Consider the following 21,428-nt stretch of genomic DNA (forward strand, 5'->3'; position numbering starts at 1 on the left):
TTTCCTACCTGCATCATCTTTTTAATCCCTGCGATGACCTGAAAGTATGGACTCTGTATCCCTGTAGATGAGGAAACCGAGTTCCTGAAGGTCAGATAACTTCCCTAAATTCAGCTCCAGCACAGTTCGCTGTCTTGACTCATTCACTAGCCAAGTGATCTCAGACAGTTCCTTTAACGCTGGGACTGCAACCCAGAGATGTGAGTTTTCCATCATGACCTGAGGCACAAGCCTGCGGGCACACTCTACTCACACACTCCGTGATGGACTCTGACTTTTGTCAAAGTGGGCCAACCTATTTCTTTTATTCTATTGCCCTTTAGGATCTATTACATTGATTTAGTTGGTAGTGATTCCACAGTTTAGAAAGCATTTCATTTCTTCATTGTAATAACAAAGGCTTTTTTAAAAAATCACTTGCTACATTACCTTTCTCAAAAAAAAAAAAAAAAAAAAGCAGCATTGCTTTCTCAAATACTCCCTGTGGGAGGACCCCTCATTATTTTTAGTGGCTTGGGAGGTTCTGAACCCTACTCTTTTTCTAAGAAATCACTTAAGCTAATGCTTCAAAGTCTTTCAATCCTGCAGTAAAGATGCCTGTCTATCCCAAAATTATTTGCCTCAGAGTCCTGTTACCCAGATGTCTGTTTGGACAAGAATTTATGGAAAAACAAGACAATTAAGGGAACCCATTCTGAAAGCTGTAATACTGTGAGCACTGCTGCTATTACTGGCAGTCTGTCTTATCTCAGAGCAAACACTTCAGATCCAAGTGCCCCTTGGATCTCTATGATGATAGCGAAAGGAGCTGCCTTGATTTTTGTCTCTCCGCCCACTGCAGTACACAGGATTCCTGCGGGGACTGAAATACTACAGTCATTGACTTTCAGGATCGCATTGGCAGCTAAAAGGTTTGAAAATTATTTAACTTAAAAGAAACATATGTCATCTGAGCAAAATACCATGGTTTTGAAAGAAATACCATTTGTGTCACTTCTGTTGGCAAATATTCCTTGTTGCTGAGAATGCAAACTGTCAAATCACAGAAAAATCTGAGCTGCCAGAATAAAAGCCAAGTAAGCCATGGCAAAAAAATAAAAAAGCATAATTGTTCTAAGCTAATTAAATAGGTAATTGAGCAAATAAATTCAGCAGTCAGATAAAGAGCATCTCTGAGGCAAAATGTACTCCAGACGCCGAGAAAGAATGTCTGTATCCTGAATTTCAGCCAGTCATCAACCGCATTCTTTGCAGAGTTGCTCTTCCGCAGCCACTAGAACAGTCAATCCTTAGCCCAAAGTGACTCTCTGTTATTCTCAGAATAAAGATGTCATACCAAGCATTCCTTGTTGTCTACACCCTGCTCATTTCTTTGGCTTCAGTTCTTCTTAAATTTTATTTATTTTCACTTTAATTGAAAGTCAGAAAGAGAGAAAGAGAGATCTTCCATTTGGTGGTCCACTCCCCAAATGCCTTCCAAGAGCCAGGGTGGACCAGGTTGGGACTAGGCTAAAGCCAGAGACATGGACCTCAATCCAGGTGTTCCAGCTGGGACCCAAGAGCTTGAGTCATCGACTGCTGCCTCCCAGGGTGCTCACTGGCAGGAAGTTGGATCAGAAGCAGACCAGCCAGGACACAAACCAGTGATGACTTAAGTGGGCAAAGCACTCTTGTTTGGGCTTTAATTCTTACTTCTCCTTTTTCTAGCGCTTTTTAAAAAACTGACAAATAAAAATTGTATATATTCATCATGTACAGCATGATGTTTTGATTGTGTTTACCTGGTGGAATATTTAATTAACATATGCTTTGCCTCACATGCTTATTTTTTATGCTGAGAACACTTGAAATTGACTCTCTCGGTGACATTCAAAATACAATTTTTGATATTTTCTGTAGTCACTGTGTTGTACAAAAGCGCTCTAGAGATTATTCCATCTACCTAACCAAAATGTTCTATTCTTTGGCCAAAATCTCCCAAACATCTATTATCCTAGGCCCTGGTAACTACCATCCTATTTTCCATTCCTTTGAGTTCAACTTTTAAAAATTTAACATCCAAGTGCAGTATTTATCTCTCCTTGCCTGACTTATTTCACTTAATATTGTGTCCTCCATGGTCGTCCCTGTTGTTGCAAGTGACAGGATTTCCTTCTCTTTTTAAAGTTTTATTTATTTTCATTTTTATCTGAAATGAGAAATGAGAGCAATTTTCCATCCTCTGATTTATTCTCCAAAGGCCCCAAATAGCCAGGATTGTGTCAGGGCAAAGGCAGGAGCTCAGAACTCCATCTGGGTCTCCCAGTTGGATGGTAAGGACCCAGACACTTTAGCCATCATCTGTTCCCTACCTGGGGCCATATCTTCTTTGCCCAGTCATTTGCTGATGGGCACTTAGGGTGATTTCCTATTCTGGCTGTTGTATGTGATGCTGCAATGCACGTGAGTGTGCAGGTGGCTCTTTGACATACTGATTTCATTTCCTTTGGATTTATCCCCAGCACTGGGATTGCTGAATCATACGACAGCTCTATTTTTAATTTCATTCTGTTTCACTTAATGCTTCAATACTGCTGAACTTCTTTGAGCTTCTTGCTCATAACACAATGCTCACGGGATGCTTTTCTCCCACTCTCACACAGCACTTTAAGGCCATCTCTGGCCTAACTTATTTCTGGAAACTTGCCTGGGCTTCTCATTCCCATTCTTGTGGATCTTGGTCTTGTTTTCTGTCTTTTCAAAACACAAAATCTTTATCACCAATCTTACTACATTATTTAAATCGTTTGTACGCAGTTCCCTTCTCCCACACCAGATTATGAGTTCCCTTGAAGATGAGAAATATATTATCTCTGGTACATCTTTGGGTCTCTTGTAACTGACAGCACATAACGGATGCTTCATAAAGGTATGAATGAAAAATACAATAAGTTCTAGGATGCTCTATTGACTTTATTTATATGCAAGATGGTGCCAAAGACATTTTAGACATTCAGAAACACAGTTTGAGTGCTATTTAATCAATCACATAAATAAATGACATAACTAAGATAGAATAACTGCCTTTTGGAGTTAACATGCTTAAGAGAATATAACATCTTGTAATAGGTGGTATGGTAGAAGTATTTTCAAAGAACTTTGAAATTCAGCTGAATGCCATTGAATAGTTCTGCCTTAGGGAATTAAGGCTTTACTGAGCATATGATAATCCAACTGAATTGGCCCACAATAACACTCAGGTTTTAAAGATTTCTTTTATTTGTTTATTTGAGAGGTGGAGTTACAGACAGAGAAAGGGAGAGACAGAGAGAAAGGTCTTCCATCTGCTGGTTCACTCCCCAAATGGCCCACAATAGCTGGAGCTGGTCTGACCTGAAGCTAGGAGCTTCTTCTGGGTCTCCCACACAGGTACATGGGCCCAAGCACTTGGGCCATCTTCCACTGCCCTCCCAGACCACAGCAGAGAGCTGGATCAGAAGAGGAGCAGCAGGGACTTGAACCGGCACCCATATGGGAGCCTGTGCTGCAGACAGTGGCTTTACCTGCTATGCCACAGCACTGGCCCAACATGCAGATTTTAAGTGACTTTGAAGTTAGATGAACCTGACTTTGAATCAGTTTATCCCTCTGATCTTGAACAAATTAGTAATTTAGCTGAGTTTCAGTGCTCTTATCTTTAAAAGGCCATAAAAATCTTTTCTACCTCATTGGATTGCCATGAGTATTAAATGAGACAATTTAAGCTTAATACAATACCTGGCATATGATAAGTACTCAATAACTAGTAATTATTCTAGTATTATAACTAGACTGAATTACACATTATATAAGGAGCAAATCTGAAAAGGGATTGGGGGAGAAATTCTAAAGATTGGAGTGGGGTATGGGTGTTAGAAAACACGCAGTATGTGCAGGGGGAAGTGGCAAGTTAAGCTGGAACTCAATTCAATCCAATTATCTGAAAACCCAAGCTATTATCATTTTTTTTTTTTTGACAGGCAGAGTGGACAGAGAGAGAGAGAGACAGAGAGAAAGGTCCTCCTTTGCCGTTGGTTCACCCCTCAATGGCCGCCGCAGCCGGCGCACTGTGGCCAGCGCACCGCACTGATCCGATGGCAGGAGCCAGGTACTTATCCTGGTCTCCCATGGGGTGCAGGGCCCAAGCACTTGGGCCATCCTCCACTGCACTCCCTGGCCACAGCAGAGAGCTGGCCTGGAGGAGGGGCAACCGGGACAGAATCCAGCGCCCTGACTGGGACTAGAACCCGGTGTGCCGGCGCCGCAAGGCGGAGGATTAGCCTAGTGAGCTGCAGCGCCAGCCGCTATTATCATTTAAAAGATGTAAGGTAAAAAAAAAAAAAAAAAAGCCAGCACCGTGGCTCACTTGGCACCAGCACCCCAGGTTCTAGCCCCATTTGGGGCGCTGATTCTGTCCTGGTTGCTCCTCTTCCAGTCCAGCTCTCTGCTGTGGCCTGGGAAGGCAGTGGAGGATGGCCCAAGTGCTTGGGCCCTGCACCTGCATGGAAGACCAGGAGGAAGCACCTGGCTCCTGGCTTCAGATCGGTGCAGCACGCCGGCCGTAGCAGCCATTTAGGGGGTGAACCAATGGAAAAGGAAGACCTCTCTGTCTCTCTCTCTCTCTCACTAACTCTGCCTGTCAAAAAAAAAAAAAAAAAAAGATAAAGATGTAAGGCATAGTCTGGCGGAATGATGTTGGATTTCGAGATTAAGGAGACTCATCTAGTCTAAACTCAACCATTCTGTAACTCCACCATTTAGCTCCACTCAACTTGAATTTCTTCATCAGTAATGAAAGGACATCAAAACTGAGCCATGTCAGGTACTCCTTCCACTACCACCCCTCCTTATCCCCATGATAGTTATTACCAGTGAATTTCCTTTATCATCAATGTGGAGTGGAGCCTTAGTATTCTCTACAGTTTCCCAAGAAACTGTTTCTAAATGACTAAAACTGGCTCAGGTAAAATCTATTTGCCAGCTCTGGACTTGATGTTTGTTAGTATTTTTTCTTAGCTCTGCTAAGTAATATCACCTTTCTTATGGAATTGAGAATTTTTATGGTATGCTGGAATATATATATATGTATATATATATATACACACACACATATTCACATTAAATTGTTCATTAGAGATCAACACTCAGGTCCAAACCATATATGGGTCTTTTGTTAGAGTAATGAGATAATAAGCAATACTTAAAGTTGTCACAAATTCAATTAATGTTGAAAAAGCTTTTCATCCACGTTGGAAATGTAACCTGACTCGGGGCTTCATTTCATTTCAGATTTGAAAATTCATCTCCAGACCACTGATTATGGCAACTTCTTGAACAATCAAACAAATCCTCTTACTGTTTCCAAAATTGACACCGAGATGAGGCAGAAGCTGTGCAGAGAATTTGACTACTTCCGGAACCATTCCCTGGAGCCGCTCAGCACCTTTTTCACCTACATGACGTAAGTGACAATAGGAAGCCCCATTAAGCCCCAAAGTGATTGTGCAAGTGACCCCCAACAGTTACAGCGAGGTATTAGGACAGAAGGAAGCCCAAGAAATTTTCCCTTGTTTTGAACCTGAATATATTCTAGCTCCAGCAACTGATAAATTCACAGTGCCACATTATATATGTGTGGTGATGGCCTTTTCTAAAGTAATGCTTTCACTTTTCATTTGTAAAAATAACAAATAGTGCTGATGCTTAAGGTTACAACTGAAAGTAAACATATTGTGAAATTTTGAATGACTATTGAGATATCATAAATTTTTCATAAGGTCCTATCTACCTCTCCTGATGATCCTTGTAACAGTGTAAGTAGTCCCTGCTGTCATTAGGGGATATTACTTTTTTTTTAACCGGTGGTTCCAGTTTTTCAATGTGTGGACTCTTCACTCTAGAAAATGTGTGGTGTCCTCGCTTTGGCAGCCCATAGACTAAAAAAATGTTTGAACTTTTACACAATTGTAAATTGTACTTCTATTAATACAGCTAACATTAAATCCAGTGCTCACATGGGCCATTTGAAACATACTGCGTTGCTCTAGTTGTCCTAGCTAACAAGCTGAGAAAAAAGATTCACAGTAGATGAGCTGTGAATAATGCAGATAAAATTTAGATGTAAGGTACAGAACTATAAATGTTAGGGCTGGCATTTTGGAGTAGCAGGTAAAGCCACCGCCTGCAGTGCTGGCATCCCACATGGACCTGAGTTCATGTCTCGGCTACTCCACTTCTGATCCAGCTCCCTGATAATATCCTGTAAAAAGCAGCAGCAGATGGCCCAAGTGCTTGGGCTCTTGCTACCCACATGGGAGACTTGGAAAAACCTCCTGGCTGTTGGCGTAGGGCTGATCCAGCCATGGGTGTTGCACCCATCTGGGGAGTGAATCAGTAAATGAAAGATCTCTGTCTCTCCCTTTCTCTCTCTGTAACTCTGAGTCTCAAATAAATAAATCTTTAAAAAAAAAAAAGGAACTATGAAAGTTTAGATGTCAGGTATAAACTGCAGGTATAAACACAGAGACAGAGAGAAATCTTCCATCCACTGGTTCACTCCAAATGTCTATAACAGCCAAGGCTGAGCCAGTCCAAAGCCAGGAGTCTGGAACTCAATACAGCTCTCCCACATGTGTGACAAGGACAAAGTACCTCACATGTTACCCCTCAAGGTGCATGTTTAGCAGAAAGCTGGGTCAGAAGAGGAGGAGACGAAACTTGAACCAGGCACTCTGATATGGATTGCGGGCATCCCAATCAGTGAAGTTATTGCTGTGCCAACTTACTTGGCCTGCTATTGAAGATTTTCCATAATCTGGCTGTAGTTCAGTTCTGTAGTCTCCTCTCTCTGTTTCTCCCCCACTCCCACTTTCTGGCATGTCCCAAATCCAAACTGGCCTGCCACTCATGCAGGTGCCACCCTTCCCATTTACGTGCTTCAACCCCATGAACTGAGTGGAAGAAGCAGAACCAAATTCTACCCTTTTTCCAGGCTCAACAACAATGACAGCCCTTCTGGGAAGGCTTTCCAGAATTCCTGGACTGGGAATATCCAAATTTATGTCCAATCTTCATTCCTGACTCAATGTATATTTATAAATTCTTCAAAAAATATCAGCATCTTTGCTTTGCCTACAAATAACCATCAGAGGCAGGTTCAATGAGACAGGATGAATGTGTAAGTGGCTGAGGTGCTTTCTGAATGGACAGTATCACCTCTGTTTCGTTGACTGTGTTTGGGAACATGCGCTTCTTCAAGGACAGGGAAGAAAACAACCAGGCCTATCTGCCCAAGAAGACACTCCTTCTATCTGTCCCTTCTTCATTTCTCCGTCATCCATTCGACAGCATACAATGGTTCTGTCTTTGAGTCCAGTGAGTAAGAGAATAGAACTAAGAGCATCCAAATGTATCTGCTAAGCTGAACAAAGCTGGGTGTGTTCTAATTGCTACCCATGACTATAGTTTGAGGAGAAAATAATATGGCAGTCAGCAAGCTTTCTCACACAGTAGCAGATATTTCTTGGAACCTCACTGTGACAACCAGAAAACATTCCACAAACACAGAGCTGCATCCCAGGTCTTTGACACAAAAGAAAATCAGTATAAACTTTCTATTATTGATAGTGGGCAAGACCAGAATTAAAGGAAAGCCCTTCTCTTTGAGATTTCATATCAGATCATTTTGTTTGAGGATGCACTTTACTTAGTGAATAATATCTTTAGGAAAGAAATCAAGGGACATGATTACAGTCTTCCGAAATTTTGTAAAAGCACAAAGTAAAAGTCCCAGCTGCCTTATATATCCCCTTCTTCTATACTCAATTTTTTGCTCCCCAAATAATTTCTCATTTTCTTATGTGTTTGTTCTAGAAAAATCCTTACATTTGTATATATCTATTGGTATATACTCCTCCCACTCCATCTCCAAGTTTTAAATTACACTAATGGAATCATTATTTCAGCAGTTTTTTCCTACTAAATATTTCTTAGAAATATAATTATCACTGTTTTTCAATTTTTAGCCTCTATCTTTTATTTGTTAGCTTCTGAATATTTTACTCTGCTTAGAAAGTCTTCTCCACTCTAAATTCATAAATAAATTCATTTGTCTTTTTTTCCATTCATGTGTTGTTGGTTTTGCTTTGCTTTGTTTTTTATGCTTAGGCTTATCTTACAGTATATTTCAGTGTATAGAATGAGACTAGGAATTTAGCTTAAATTATTTTTCCCAACAGCGCTCTAATTGTTCCTGTCCCATTTCTAAAAATAAGCAAGTAGAAGACATGATCCTAGTCAAGGAAGGAAATCATTGTTGACATAACTCAGTGCTGATGTTCCTTCTTTGCCATCACTACTCCTTCTACAATCACCATGGGTTAAGGTTATCCTCGCCATTTTATTTGTAGGCAAGCAAAGATGCTGATATTTTTTTGAAGAATTTATAAATATACATTGAGTCAGGAATGAAGATTGGACATAAATTTGGATATTCCCAGTCCAGGAATTCTGGAAAGCCTTCCCAGAAGGGCTGTCGTTGTTGAGCCTGGAAAAAGGGTAGAATTTGGTTCTGCTTCTTCCACTCATTCATGGGGTTGAAGCACGTAAATGGGAAGGGTGGCACCTGCATGAGTGGCAGGCCAGTTTGGATTTGGGACATGCCAGAAAGTGGGAGTGGGGGAGAAACAGAGAGAGGAGACTACAGAACTGAACTACAGCCAGATCATGGAAAATCTTCTTTATTACATCAGCATGTTTTTCAAATGTACGTGTGTGTCTTATTGTGTTGGTGTCTGAAGGAACCTTACTAACACAAACATCTTTAGTAAGGAGAAATGCAAAACATAAAAGAGATGGTGTAAGAGGCCAAGTTTGCTCATGGGACTCTTTCATTCTCCCATTAGCGGTTGAGGTGAAGTAAAATATTGAGGCTTTGGAATGAATGAAACCCAAGTTGAGTTCTAATCTTCAACAGTCGTCCCCAAGCAGGGATCCCTCCTTCAAAAGTGCCTGTTCTGCATAACTACAGGGGCGTCACTGATTCCTGAGCTGAAGGATAAAATGGCCCTCGCTGTGTGGAAGTAGAAATGATGATCAAAATAGAAAGCAACATTCATGCAACGTTACCACTTGCTGGCAGCTGTGCTAAGTACTTTACAAACATCTCACTTAACCCTCCTGAAAGTCTAACTTGATTCTTATCACCATTCTGAAAATGAGGAAGCTAAAAGTTAAGTGCAGTAAATTGCCTGGATCTCAACTGTAATAAGTGAAGAGTCAAGATTGGAAGTAAATGTTGGCAGTAGGCTTATAAAACTATTCTATTCAATTTTAGTTGAGGTCAGAGATTCTGACCATGGTGATAACAAAGAATAGCCCCATTTTAACTGAGTTGAAAGCTACCAGGTTTTATACTTTTGAGCTGAGGTCAGACCTCACATAAAGGGAATTTTCCCAAAACATGCTGGGAAATGCACTAGTTCCAAGAATGACTGTGAGTCATTTGGGCAATAGTTCTTCTTATGTGATGATCTCACTGATTCATTGTTTCCTAATCACAGAATCTTAGATATGGAAGGAACCTTAGCATTGATTGAACAAGCATCCTCCTTTCATAATAAACTACCACGCTGAGACTTCCTTTACTATAAAAAACATATTAAAATGCACTGTTTCTTTAAAAAAGATTGCTTAAAATTCCTTATTTCTAGTCATTATCAGGATGTTTAAAATTGGAATACAAGGACACAGGTAATCACAAAGCCCTGAGTAGAAGGTTGATACAAAGTTAGAATTGCAAAAGTAGTTTTTGTTGTATTAATATTGTTACTAATGGATATATTTTAATTTATCTACCCTTCCTATTGGCTATATACTCTTTTAATTCATCCTTTTTGTATCTCTATCTGGACTTGTCAGTATATAGTGGTCTTTAAATATTGCCGACTCAATATATAACCCTGTATTTAGCAGCAACTTACACAGAGCTAAAAAATACATACAAAAAACTCAGTGTTTTATATTTTATATGGCACTTGAATATTGGTTATTTATTGCCCAATATGTTAGAAATAAGAAGTGGATATCACACCAACGGATAGATTCTGTGAGGTCAATTTAGTGTGTTTTTTAAATTAATACATTTATCCAGGGTTTATATTCTCCAATTAGTCTCTGTCTACAACACTCTTTGGTCTCACAAGCTCCATGTAGCCTGCTTATCAGACCCCTAAAGAGATTTACTTCAAACTAGAAGCGTTACTTGGATCGCTACACGAGAACTCTGCAAAGGTGCTTCTATCTCCATTTTTAAATTAGAGAAACTGAGGGTCAGTGAATTAATATTTTGCCCAGATCACAAAAGTAAGACTAGACAGGAATTCCACTCCAGTCCATCAGTCTAGAAAGGTAGTGATCTTGCCACCACTCCGGTAGTTTATAAAATGACAAGCCAATCAGAACCGTATGAGGGTCTTCACAAATATGCCATTGCTGAACCCTACTTCAGAACGTCCTGATCTAACTGGCCTTGGAGTAGGGCCCATCTGTATTTTAGGATGTGCCTAAGTTATTCCAATGAGTAACTTTGAAGTGTCTCATCATGTCGTCTCTTAACAGTTATGTATACTGATGGCACTATGTGCTTCTCAGGAGACCAGATACCTCAACTGCTCCAATGCCCACATGGTCTGAAACTCAGTCCATGGTTTGTGCCAAATTGCCAGGTCACTTGTCAGTCCAGCAGTATCCAGTTTCTCTCTGCGGAGTGTAGAGATTCATTATGATAGCAACAAGTGTACAAATAGGGAAAAGGTTTCTCACAGTGCTGAAATCACTTTTCTTATTTCTCTTCCAGGATATTTTGCAAAGCAAAGTGTCTAGCTAACACCCATGAACTTCCATTAATTGGAATTACATCTTGTCCTATTGGGAAATGCCCAAGGCAGCTTTACAGAAATGATTGAGGCAATCCTAGTAGAGTCGAAACATAAATTGATACAATAAATACAGTCTAAAACCTTACAAATTTTATGTGACATAATTGCTGTACATGTGAACTTGTTCTGAAAAACTAGAACAGATATTTTTACATACTTAATAGCAGGAATATCTGGAAGTTTTGAGCACTATAATTATACACAGTTGTGTGAAACAAAGGAATGAATCCAATAGCATTTTGCTGAAGAGACTATTTAATATAAGCCGGGTTGTTTTATTTTCTTCCTCCTACCCAACACTTCTCAGCAGCATTTCAACATCTCATCTCCTTTTACATTAGCCCCTCTTTTAAAGCATTCTCTCAAGCATTCAAAATATCCCCCTGTAGGGGCCAAAAGACTTCTGAGTATAGGATGATACAGTCTTCAGGGCTTCCACGGTGATCTGAGAATTAAAGGACCGCGAAAAGATATCTGTGGCTAAAGGCCACAAACTGAAGAAAGCTTTGCAGAGTCCCTCCCAGAGAATAATCAGAGCACTTTACTGCCCCCAGGCTGCGTTGGAAGCCATCTCTGCGCATTGCACTCTGCTGTACACCTGGGTGCTGTACAGCTGGGCTTGTCTGAGAGGTTTTTCCAGATGCTGAATGTCCAGTGCTAAAACCAGGGAAGGTCTTAGCAAACCAGATAAGCTGGCCACTCTATCACTTGATAGTCAACACATGAATCACACACTCTGGTTCACCGAGAGATCACATTCTAGTGATAATGTCCCCAAATGGTGGAAAAAATAAGACAAACTTAAGCAAAAGCCACGTTAGAGCCTTGAACATTCAATTAGAGGAACCTAGAGGACTGGAACTCTAATTCTGCTTTAAAAGATGCAGATAGGGTCAGCACTGTAGCATAGCAGGTTAAGCCAAAACCTGTGATGCTGGCATTCCACATGGGTGCCGGTTTGTGTTCCAGCTGCTTCCTTCTGATCCAGCTGCCCCTGCCAATGGCTTGGAAAAGGCAGCAGAAGATGGCTGATGTGCTTGGGCCCCTGTCTGCTACACGGGAGACCCAGAGAAAGTTCCTGGCTCCTGGCTTAGGCCTGGCTCAGCCCTAGCTATTGCAGCAACTTGGGGAGTAAACCAGTAGATGGAAAATTTTCTGTGTGTCTCTCTTCTCTCTCTCTGTAACTCTGACTTTCAAGTAAATAAATAAATTCTAAAGGAGCTGTCACTGTGGCGTAGCAGGTAAAGCTGCTGCCAGCAATACCCGCATCCCATATGAGCGCCAGTTCGAGCCCCGGCTACTCCATTTCCGATCTAGCTCTCTGCTATGGCCTGGGAAAGCAGTAGAAGATGGTCAAGTGCTTGTGCCGCTACACCCATGTGGGAGATCCAGAGGAAGCTCCTGGCTCCTGGCTCCTGGCTTCGGATTAGCCAGCTCCGGCCACTGCGGCCATTTGGGAAGTAAACCAGTGAACGGAAGATTCTCTAACTCTGCCTTTCGATGACATAAATAAATCTTTAAAAATAAATGAATAAATAAATCCTTAAGAAAAAGATGTTGCAGAGTAAGTAAAATTTGAGCCAATATTTAAAATGGACATAGATGGAAGGAATAAGTGAAGCATGAAGGGAATTTGTGTTTGGAGATGACAAGTCATCTCTGCTCCAGCTGGAACCTGGACAGAAGCAGGAGGAGCATGGGCTGGGAGAGGACAGCAAAGAGCCTGGCCAGGGTCAGGGTTTGACCCTAAGTCTCCAAGGAGAAACTACCTAGTAGGGAAGTCTTTCAGAGAGGTGCTGCCTTTTGCATGCTTCAAGTGTGCTACACACGGTGCCCTTCACTTAGTGGTCACACAGCCTGTAAGGTGAGGAGTATTTCACTCCCAGAAGACCATAACATAGAGTGGAGGAACACTTCTACCACCTCTGCTGTGTGACCACAGGCAGATTAACACTAAGCACTAGTGTCTCATCTAGCCAATGGGAGAGTCCCTGTTTTTAGGAGTATTGTGCACATGGTACTTGTTCAAGAGTTAGCAAGTGATAACATGGTGCTTATTTCCTGGAGCATACTTGAAAATAAAATGTCCAGAGCAAGTGTTTCTCCTAGCAGTCAAAATGCCAGTTAAGATGCCCACGTCTTCAGCACAGGGATTGGAATGCTGCTTGAGACACCCACATCCTGAATCCAAGGGCCTTGTTCGAGTCCCAGCTCCTCTGCTTCTGATCGAGTTTTCCATTAAGATGTATTCTAGGCCCAAGGACGTATGTCACTGCCACTCACAGAGGAGACCCACATTGAGTTCCAGGCTTCTGCCTGGCCTAGCCCTGGTAGTTGCCAGCACTTTGGGAGTAAACCAGCAAATGGAAGATATTCTCTCTCTCTCCTCTCTCCTCTCCTCTCCTCTCCTCTCCTCTCCTCTCCTCTCCTCTCCTCTCCTCTCCTCTCTTCCCTTCTCCTCTCCTCTCCACTTTCAAATAAAATGAAAATAAACCATTTTTTTTTAAATGATGCCCACATTCCACTTGTCAGTAGCTACACTGGACACCTGGCTCTGGCTGCTGATTCCATCTTCCTGCTCATGCAGACATGTGGAGATCTGGGTTGTGTTCCAGACTCTTAGCTGTTCCAGGAATTTGGGGAGTGAACCAGTGAGTGGAAGCTCTCTCGTTCCCCTCCACCCTTTCTTTCTCACAAATACAATTAATAAAATAAGGTAGGAATGAAAGGGAGTTTCACAATAAATAAATAAGTAAAGTATCTAAGTCCTTGTAGCTAGTAAGTAGAGCATCTAAGATGTAACTTCAGGGCACTCCAAATAGTGTTGCAAAGTTGCTACTTCTAAAAAAATGTTTTGAATTTTGAATTTTTACTGCCTTGCAAAGTGAGGGGACTGATCTTATGTATATTTTAGGAAAGTGATTCTGCTGGTTTTATAAAACATATATTCCATCAGATTTAAAGAAGAAGCTATTGAGAAAATTTAGACTGGAAATATCAAGCACAGAGATAAGGAGGGGACAATGTTTTTTTTTAACTTTTATTTAATAAATATAAATTTCCAAAGTATAGCTTTTGGATTACAGTGGCTTTTCTCCCCCATAACCTCCCTCCCATCTGCAACTATCCTATCTCCCTTTCCCTCTCCCATCCCATTCACATCAAGATTCATTTTCTTTTTTTTTTTTTTTTTTTTGACAGGCAGAGTGGACAGTGAGAGAGAGAGAGGGAGACAGAGAGAAAGGTCTTCCTTTGCCGTTAGTTCACCCTCCAATGGCCGCCACGGCCAGCGTGCTGCGGCCGGCGTACCACGCTGATCTGATGGCAGGAGCCAGGTGCTTCTCCTGGTCTCCCATGATGGTGCAGGGCCCAAGCACTTGGGCCATCCTCCACTGTACTCCCTGGCCACAGCAGAGAGCTGGCCTGGAAGAGAGGCAACCGGGACAGAATCCGGTGCCCCGACCGGGACTAGAACCTGGTGTGCCGGCGCCGCAAGGCAGAGGATTAGCCTAGTGAGCCACGGCGCCAGCCAAGATTCATTTTCAATTATCTTTATATACAGAAGATCAATTTAGTGTATACTAAGTAAAGATTTCAACAGTTTGCACCCACACAGAAACACAAAGTGTAAAGCACTATTTGAGTACTAGTTATACCATTAATTCACATAGTACAACACATTAAAGACAGAGATCCTACATGGGGAGTAGGTGCACAGTGACTCCTGTTGTCTATTTAACAATTGACACTCTTGTTTATGGTGTCAGTAATCACCAAGGCTGTTGTCATGAGTTGCCAAGGCTACGGAAGCCTCTTGAGTTCACCAACTCTGATCTTATTTAGACAAGGTCATAGGCAAAGTGGAAGTTCTCTCCTCTTTTCAGAGAAAGGTACCTCCTTCTTTGATGGCCCGTTCTTTCCACTGGGATCTCACTCGCAGAGATCTTTCTTTTAGTGGTTTTTGTTTGTTTGTTTGTTTTTTTGTTTTGTTTTTCCAGAGTGTCTTGGCTTTCCATGCCTGAAATACTCTCATGGGCTTTTTAGATAGATCCGAATGCCTTAAGGGCTGATTCTGAGGCCAGAGTGCTGTTTAGGACATCTGCCATTCTGAGCCTGCTGTGTATCCTGCTTCCCACGTTGGATTGTTCTCTCCTTTTTAATTCTATCAGTTAGTATTAGCAGACACTTGTCTTATTTATGTGATCTCTTTGACTCTTAATCCTATCATTATGATCCATTGTGAACTGAAACTGATCACTTTGACTAGTGAGATGGCATTGGTGCATGCCACCTTGATGGGATTGAATTGGAATTCCATGGCCCGTCTCTAACTCTACCGTTTAGGGCAAGTCTGATTGAGCATGTACATCTCCTCCTTCTCTTATTCCCACTCTTATATTTAACAGGGATCACTTTTCAGTTAAATTTAAACACCTAAGAATAATTGTGTGTTAATTAAAGAGTTCAACCAATAGTATTAAGTAGAACAAAGAGGGCCGGCGCCGTGGCTCACTAGGCTAATCCTCCACCTGTGGCGCTGGCACCCCGGGGTTCTAGTCCCAGTTGGGGAGCCGGATTCTGTCCCGGTTGCTCCTCTTCCAGGCCAGCTCTCTGCTGTGGCCCAGGAAGGCAGTGGAGGATGGCCCAAGTGCTTGGGCACTGCACCCGCATGGGAGACCAGGAGAAGCACCTGGCTCCTGGCTTCGGATGGGCGCAGCACGCCAGCCGTAGCAGCCATTGGGGGGGGGGGGTGAACCAAGGGAAGGAAGACCTTTCTCTCTGTCTCTCACTGTCTAACTCTGCCTGTCAAAAAAAAAAAATTATAAGTAGAACAAAAAAGTACTAAAAGGGACAAAGTATTAAGTTGTTCCTCAACAGTCAGGACAAGGGCTTATCAAGTCATTGTTTCTCACAGTGTCCATTTCACTTCAACAGGTTTCCTTTTTGGAGGAGGGGACAATGTTTAGATGCATAGTTGAGGTAGACTTATCAGAATTAAGTATCTTGATATATGATGAGTGAAAGAAAGCAAGAAATGATACCTAGGTGTTCTAAGATGAGGAAAAAGAGGATTTGCAAGTAAGGCAAAGGTTTTAATTTTTTTTAATAAAAAAGAATAGGAGAGGCCAGCATTGTGGCGTAGCAGATTAAGCAGCCACCTGTCAGGCTGGCATCCCATGTGGGTGCCAGCTGGATTCCCTGCTGCTCCACTTCTGATCCACCTCCCTGCTGATGTTCCTGGAAAAGCAGTGGAGAATGGCCCAAGTGCTTGGGCCCCTATACACATGTAGGAGACCGGGAAGAAGCTCCTTGCTCCTGGTTTCAGCTTGGCTCAGCACCGGCCGTTGCAGCCATCTGGGGAGTGAACAAATGGAAGATTTCTCTCTCTCACTCACTCTCTCTCTCTCTCTCTCTCTCTCTGTGTGTAACTCTGCATTTCAAATAAATAAATCTTTAAAAATAGAATAGGAAATCCACTGAAAATTACAGAAAAGCAATTCACCCTTAATCCCACCTTCATTTGGCATATCACCATACTCTTTTTCTATATAATACATTCTTTTATCTATTTTCTTCTACTTAAAAGAGAGAGAGAGAGATTTTCCATTTGATGGTTCACTCCCTCAAATGCCTACAATAGTCAGGCCTGGGCCAGGCCAAAATCAGGAGCTAGTAACTCCATCCAGATCTCCCACATGGGTGGCAGGGACCCAAGTACTTGGGCCATAATCTGCTGCCTTCCAGGTACATTAACTGGAAACTGGATCAAAAACTGTGTAGCTGGGTGGCAAACCAGCATGCCAATATGGGATACGTGTATACCAGGCACTGACTTAAACCACCGCACCACAACTTCCACTGCTTGTTGTCTGTATATCTAAGAACTAAAATCACTGTCAGTTCTAACTTTGACTCTTATTTTTTCTATAAATGATATGGCCTTCCATCATCATGAACATCTTCAGTGTATTGAGTTTTGTGTTTTCTTTATCTCAAACTCTTGCATAGAACATAGTATTTTATCAGCTGAATTGTGATTTATAACAATCAAATTCCCAATAATATTATGAGGTTAACTATTTGGCACCTGTATTCATTTGTAATACTGAATCTCTGGCCAGAAAAATCTCTTCTGAGTCTTCAAGATTGGCTGCTGTAAGGGCTTTGCATCCAGAGACTCAGTGGGGAGCAAGCATAAGGCAAAAGTGCCTCATCTACAGTTGCTGGTTAGGCCTGCAATGTTTAAAACTCTCAAGCACTTTGTGAACCGAGAAGCACAGGAGCTGTTGTGAAAGAGCAATACTTGGCCTATCTGCTATGGAATGATAATCACTTAATCAGCAGAACATTATTAAGCAACTGCTATGAGTGAAGGCCTATGCTACATTCTAACATTAGAAATGAAATGAATATGGACTTTGTTCTCCAACTGGTGGAAGAGTTATTTAAGGTGCAGATTCCAAGACCATGTTTCTAAACATTATAATGAAGTAAGTCCTGGAATGTAGTCTGTGAATTGTACTCTTCCTCTACCACCCATGTCAGAGATCCAAATGGAGTTTTGGGCTCCTGGTTTCAGCCCGGCCCAGCCCCGGCAGATGTGACTGGTTGGGGAGTGAGCCAAAAAAAAAAAAAAAAGCCCTCCAAATGACAATGGTGAAAATGAGAAACTCTTACAACCAGTAAGTAAACTTTCCCCTGGGTCCATAATATACCAGCTGTGGGACCTCAACAACAGTCTCATAGTCACTCCAAGCCTTGATATCCTCATTGGTAATAGAGAAATAGTGATTTTATACAATGCAAAGTTGTGTGTTTTATTTAAATTGTATTTTGTGAAGCTGAGTACAAATGAAAATACAGGGTCCCCTATTTTAAAACATGTTCAGTGATTTCAAGGGAACACTAGCAGGACCAAACATGGGGTCCTGTGTGACTGCATAGATTGCCCACCTATAAAACCGCCTGATTGGAAAAAATACATGACACAACAGGTTAAGCATCTACTTGCAACTCCAGCATGCTATACTGGAGTGCCACTTGAATCCCAGCTGCTCAGCTTCTGACTCAGTTTCCTGATAATGCACCCGGGAGGGCAGTGGAGGGTGGCCCAAGAGCTTGGACCATCTGTAGGGGAGACAAGCATGAGGTTTCAAAAAAAAATCTAAAAAGAAAAAGCAAATATACTAGATCAAAAGGCAAATATTTTGGGGTTGGTGATTTGGGTAACAGGTTGAGTCAATACTTGCAGGGCCAACATGCCATATGGACACAGATTCCAGTCCTGGATGCTCCACTTCCAATCCAGTGTGCCTGGGAAAGCAGAGGAGGATGACCCAAGTCCGTGGGAACCTACCCCAACATGGGAAACCCAGATGAACCTCTTGGCTCCTGAACTGGGCCTGGCCCAGCCCCAGCCATTGCAGCCATTTGGGGGGTGAACCAGCAGAAGGAGGATTTTTCTCTACCTCTACCTATCCCTCTCTTTGTAACTCTGCCTTTCAAATAAACGAATCTTTTTATTTAAAAAAAAAAGAAAAAATGCATATTTAAACATTATATATCCACAGAGATACACCCCTACTAGAGATGCACACCTGCTTAAAACTGTAGCTAAGGTTATTTGTGTGATGGAGCATAATGTTCACTTATGAGAGTGACAAAATGTTGCAGAGGTGGTGATGCCCAAGCTAAGGCTTGAAGGATGGGGCTGTGCTTGCACTTGGATATGTCTGGACTGAAGCAAATCCAGCAAGAAAAAAAGAAAACAGGTTTAACTGGTACTGCTGTTGGGCTACTGATGTCAAAGGATGTTAGCAAAATTAGCAATTGAAGATTAAGGAGGTTAAAGAAATAGATGTGAATCAGCTTAAGATGCGGTTGCTACAAGAGTTCTATGGCAGTGTATCAAATCAGGGTCAAGGTAGGCATGTTCTTTCCTTAAAGCTTTGTAACCTTTCCGGCTAGGCATCAAGCAACCACCAGGGGGCAAGAGCGATCCCAGTTACCCTCCCCAGCGTTTGTTGTCGGATTTAAGGCAGAACCATAAGCTTGTTTTTTTGGAACAGGCTGAAATCCACATTGATACTGATCCAGATATCCATTGCTCTAATTTTATTTTACCTTGAGAATTATTTTATTTGAAAAGAAATGTGTGTGTGTGTTTTTAAAAAAAGGAAAGAAATTTTGCTGAAATGTATTTAGTGCTTGTTACAAGTCAGTATTATAATTTCACATATATTATTTTCATTTAATTCTCACAACAACCTTATAAGGTGGCACTTTAGAAATAAGGAAACAGATTAAGTAAAGATGATATTTTAGGACCCAAGTCCCAAAACTCAGAAATAAACCACCGATGAGTTTTGATGCATATCTTTCCCATTTTTTTCTATGTGAAAACATTTTATAAATATGCATATGTTTATGTGTAACATAAATAGAAATAGTTGCTTTTATGGTTTGTTCTAGAACAGAGGGACAATGTTATGTATTGTCTACAGTTCGTCCTTTTTTTTTTTTTTTTTTGGTCATACTATTGTGAGTTTATTTCTGGATTTTTTTTTTACCTTTTATTTAGTAAATATAAATTTCCAAAGTATAGTTTATGGATTACAGTTTTTTAATGTAACCTGCTATGAATTTTCCACATAAGTGTGTATATATATAGATCTACCTTATTTAGTGACTACATTGTACTCCATTGTGTTCATATACCACAATTTATTTAATGATCCATCTATGTCCATCTATGTTGGTTCATTTCTTTGATATTTCAGGTAGAGCAGCAACAGATAGCATTGCACATTTACCTTCACTTTCTTCTGCTAAAATAATTTCTCTAGGATGGATTCTCAAAAGTGAAACTGCTTTATTAAAGGATATACAGGCTTTAGATTTTCATAGCAATTAGCAGATTGCTTTTTTTTTTTTAAGATTTTCCAATTTTTTTGAAAGAGTTACACAGAGAGAAGGAGAAGCAGAGAGGTCTTCCATCTGCTGGTTTACTCCCCAGATGGCCGCAACGGCCAGAGCTGCACCATTCCGAAGCCAGGAGCCAGGTGACCTAGCCATCTTCCACTGCTTTCTCAGGCCATAACAGAGAGCTGGGTTGGAAGTGGAGCAGCTGGGACACCCACGTGGGACACTGGCACTGCAGGTGGCGGCTTCACCTGCTACGCCACAGCGCCAGCCCCAGCAGATTGCTCTTTAATACTCCACCGATGTTTGAAATTCTTTTTTTCCTATCCTCTTGGCTGTGCTTTTTTTCTTTCCTTATCAAAAAAAATAAAATAAAATAAAAAATAAAAAAAGAGGATTCTCCAAAACCTGTTATGACTGGTGTTTTAAATATGATAAAGATGATGGGTCAGCACCGTGGCATAGTGGGTAAAGCTGCTGCCTGCAGTACCAGCATCCCATATGGCTGCTGGTTTTAGTCCTGGCTGCTCTACTTCCAATCCAATTCTCTGCTATGGCCTGGGAAAGCAGTAGAAGATGGCCCAAGTCCTTGGGCCCCTGTACCCATGTGGGAGACCTGGAAGAAGCTGCTGGCAACTGGATTTGGATCAGCTCAGCTCCAGCCATTGTGTCCATTTGGGGAGTGATCCAGCAGATGGAAGATTTCTCTCTGCCTCTGCCTCTCTGTAGCTCTGCCTTTAAAATAAATAAATAAATCTGTAAAAAAAAAAAAAAAAAAAAAAAGGCTGATATCCACTTCTCAGGTTTTTTGACCATTGGAGAGCAGCCTGTAACAGTTTGTTTAGCTGATCTAAGTGGCAAAAAGTCCTCTTCCACTGATGTCGGTCTGTGAGTTACCAGAATACTCACATGAAAGACTGCAGAGGGGGCAACACTGCAGCAATTGCTCTATTATTGTAACTCTCTTGGGTGAAAAAAATTACATTAAAGCAAGAAATAGGCATCTGTGTCTCATTGTAAAATACCAAGTAGCAAATTATTTCCTTTACTTCTCTTTGCCTAATGAGTTAACAGGGTCGTGTGAACATAGAGAAAAATTTTATTCATTGGTTGACAAAAATGATCTTTATGTCCTTATTCCATGCAAAGTAAGATTCAGGCCTCCTGAAGGCCACACTAAAAATGTATTGTCTTCCCATCTTTATAGCTGATAAAGATGGGGAAGAGTGGCCATCAATAACTATATTTGAAATGAGCATGTAAAATGATTTATGCAAGAGCAGACAGTTAAATAGCAGCAGAATTAGTACTGGAATCCAGGTCCTATGCCATATTAGATATATAATAAAAGGACAGGCATTTGACCCAAAGGTTAGGAAGCTACTTGGGGCTACTACATCCTGTATCTAAATGCCTGGTTCAAGTTCTAGCTCTGCTTCCAATTCCAGCTTCCTGCTAATGTGCACCTTGGGAGGCAAGGTGATGGCTCAAGTAGTTGTGTTGGGTTACCCATGTGGGAGACCTGGATTGAGTGCTAGGCTCTGGGCTTCA

At 41.4% G+C, this 21,428-nt stretch overlaps 1 protein-coding gene across 1 annotated transcript in view; it reads left to right on the plus strand.

Annotated features, from left to right (window-relative positions):
- ATP6V0D2 (ATPase H+ transporting V0 subunit d2) overlaps positions 1–21,428 on the plus strand; it is a 55,739-nt gene that overhangs the window by 7,548 nt on the left and 26,763 nt on the right. The window contains exon 2 of the mRNA XM_002710673.6: positions 5,308–5,479. Within this exon, the coding sequence (XP_002710719.1) occupies positions 5,308–5,479 (172 nt within the window). The remainder of the gene's footprint in view (positions 1–5,307; positions 5,480–21,428) is intronic.

This window comes from Oryctolagus cuniculus, chromosome 6, assembly GCF_051225735.1.
Source record: "Oryctolagus cuniculus isolate XC-2025 breed Fujian yellow rabbit chromosome 6, ASM5122573v1, whole genome shotgun sequence".
Lineage (NCBI taxonomy): Eukaryota > Metazoa > Chordata > Mammalia > Lagomorpha > Leporidae > Oryctolagus > Oryctolagus cuniculus.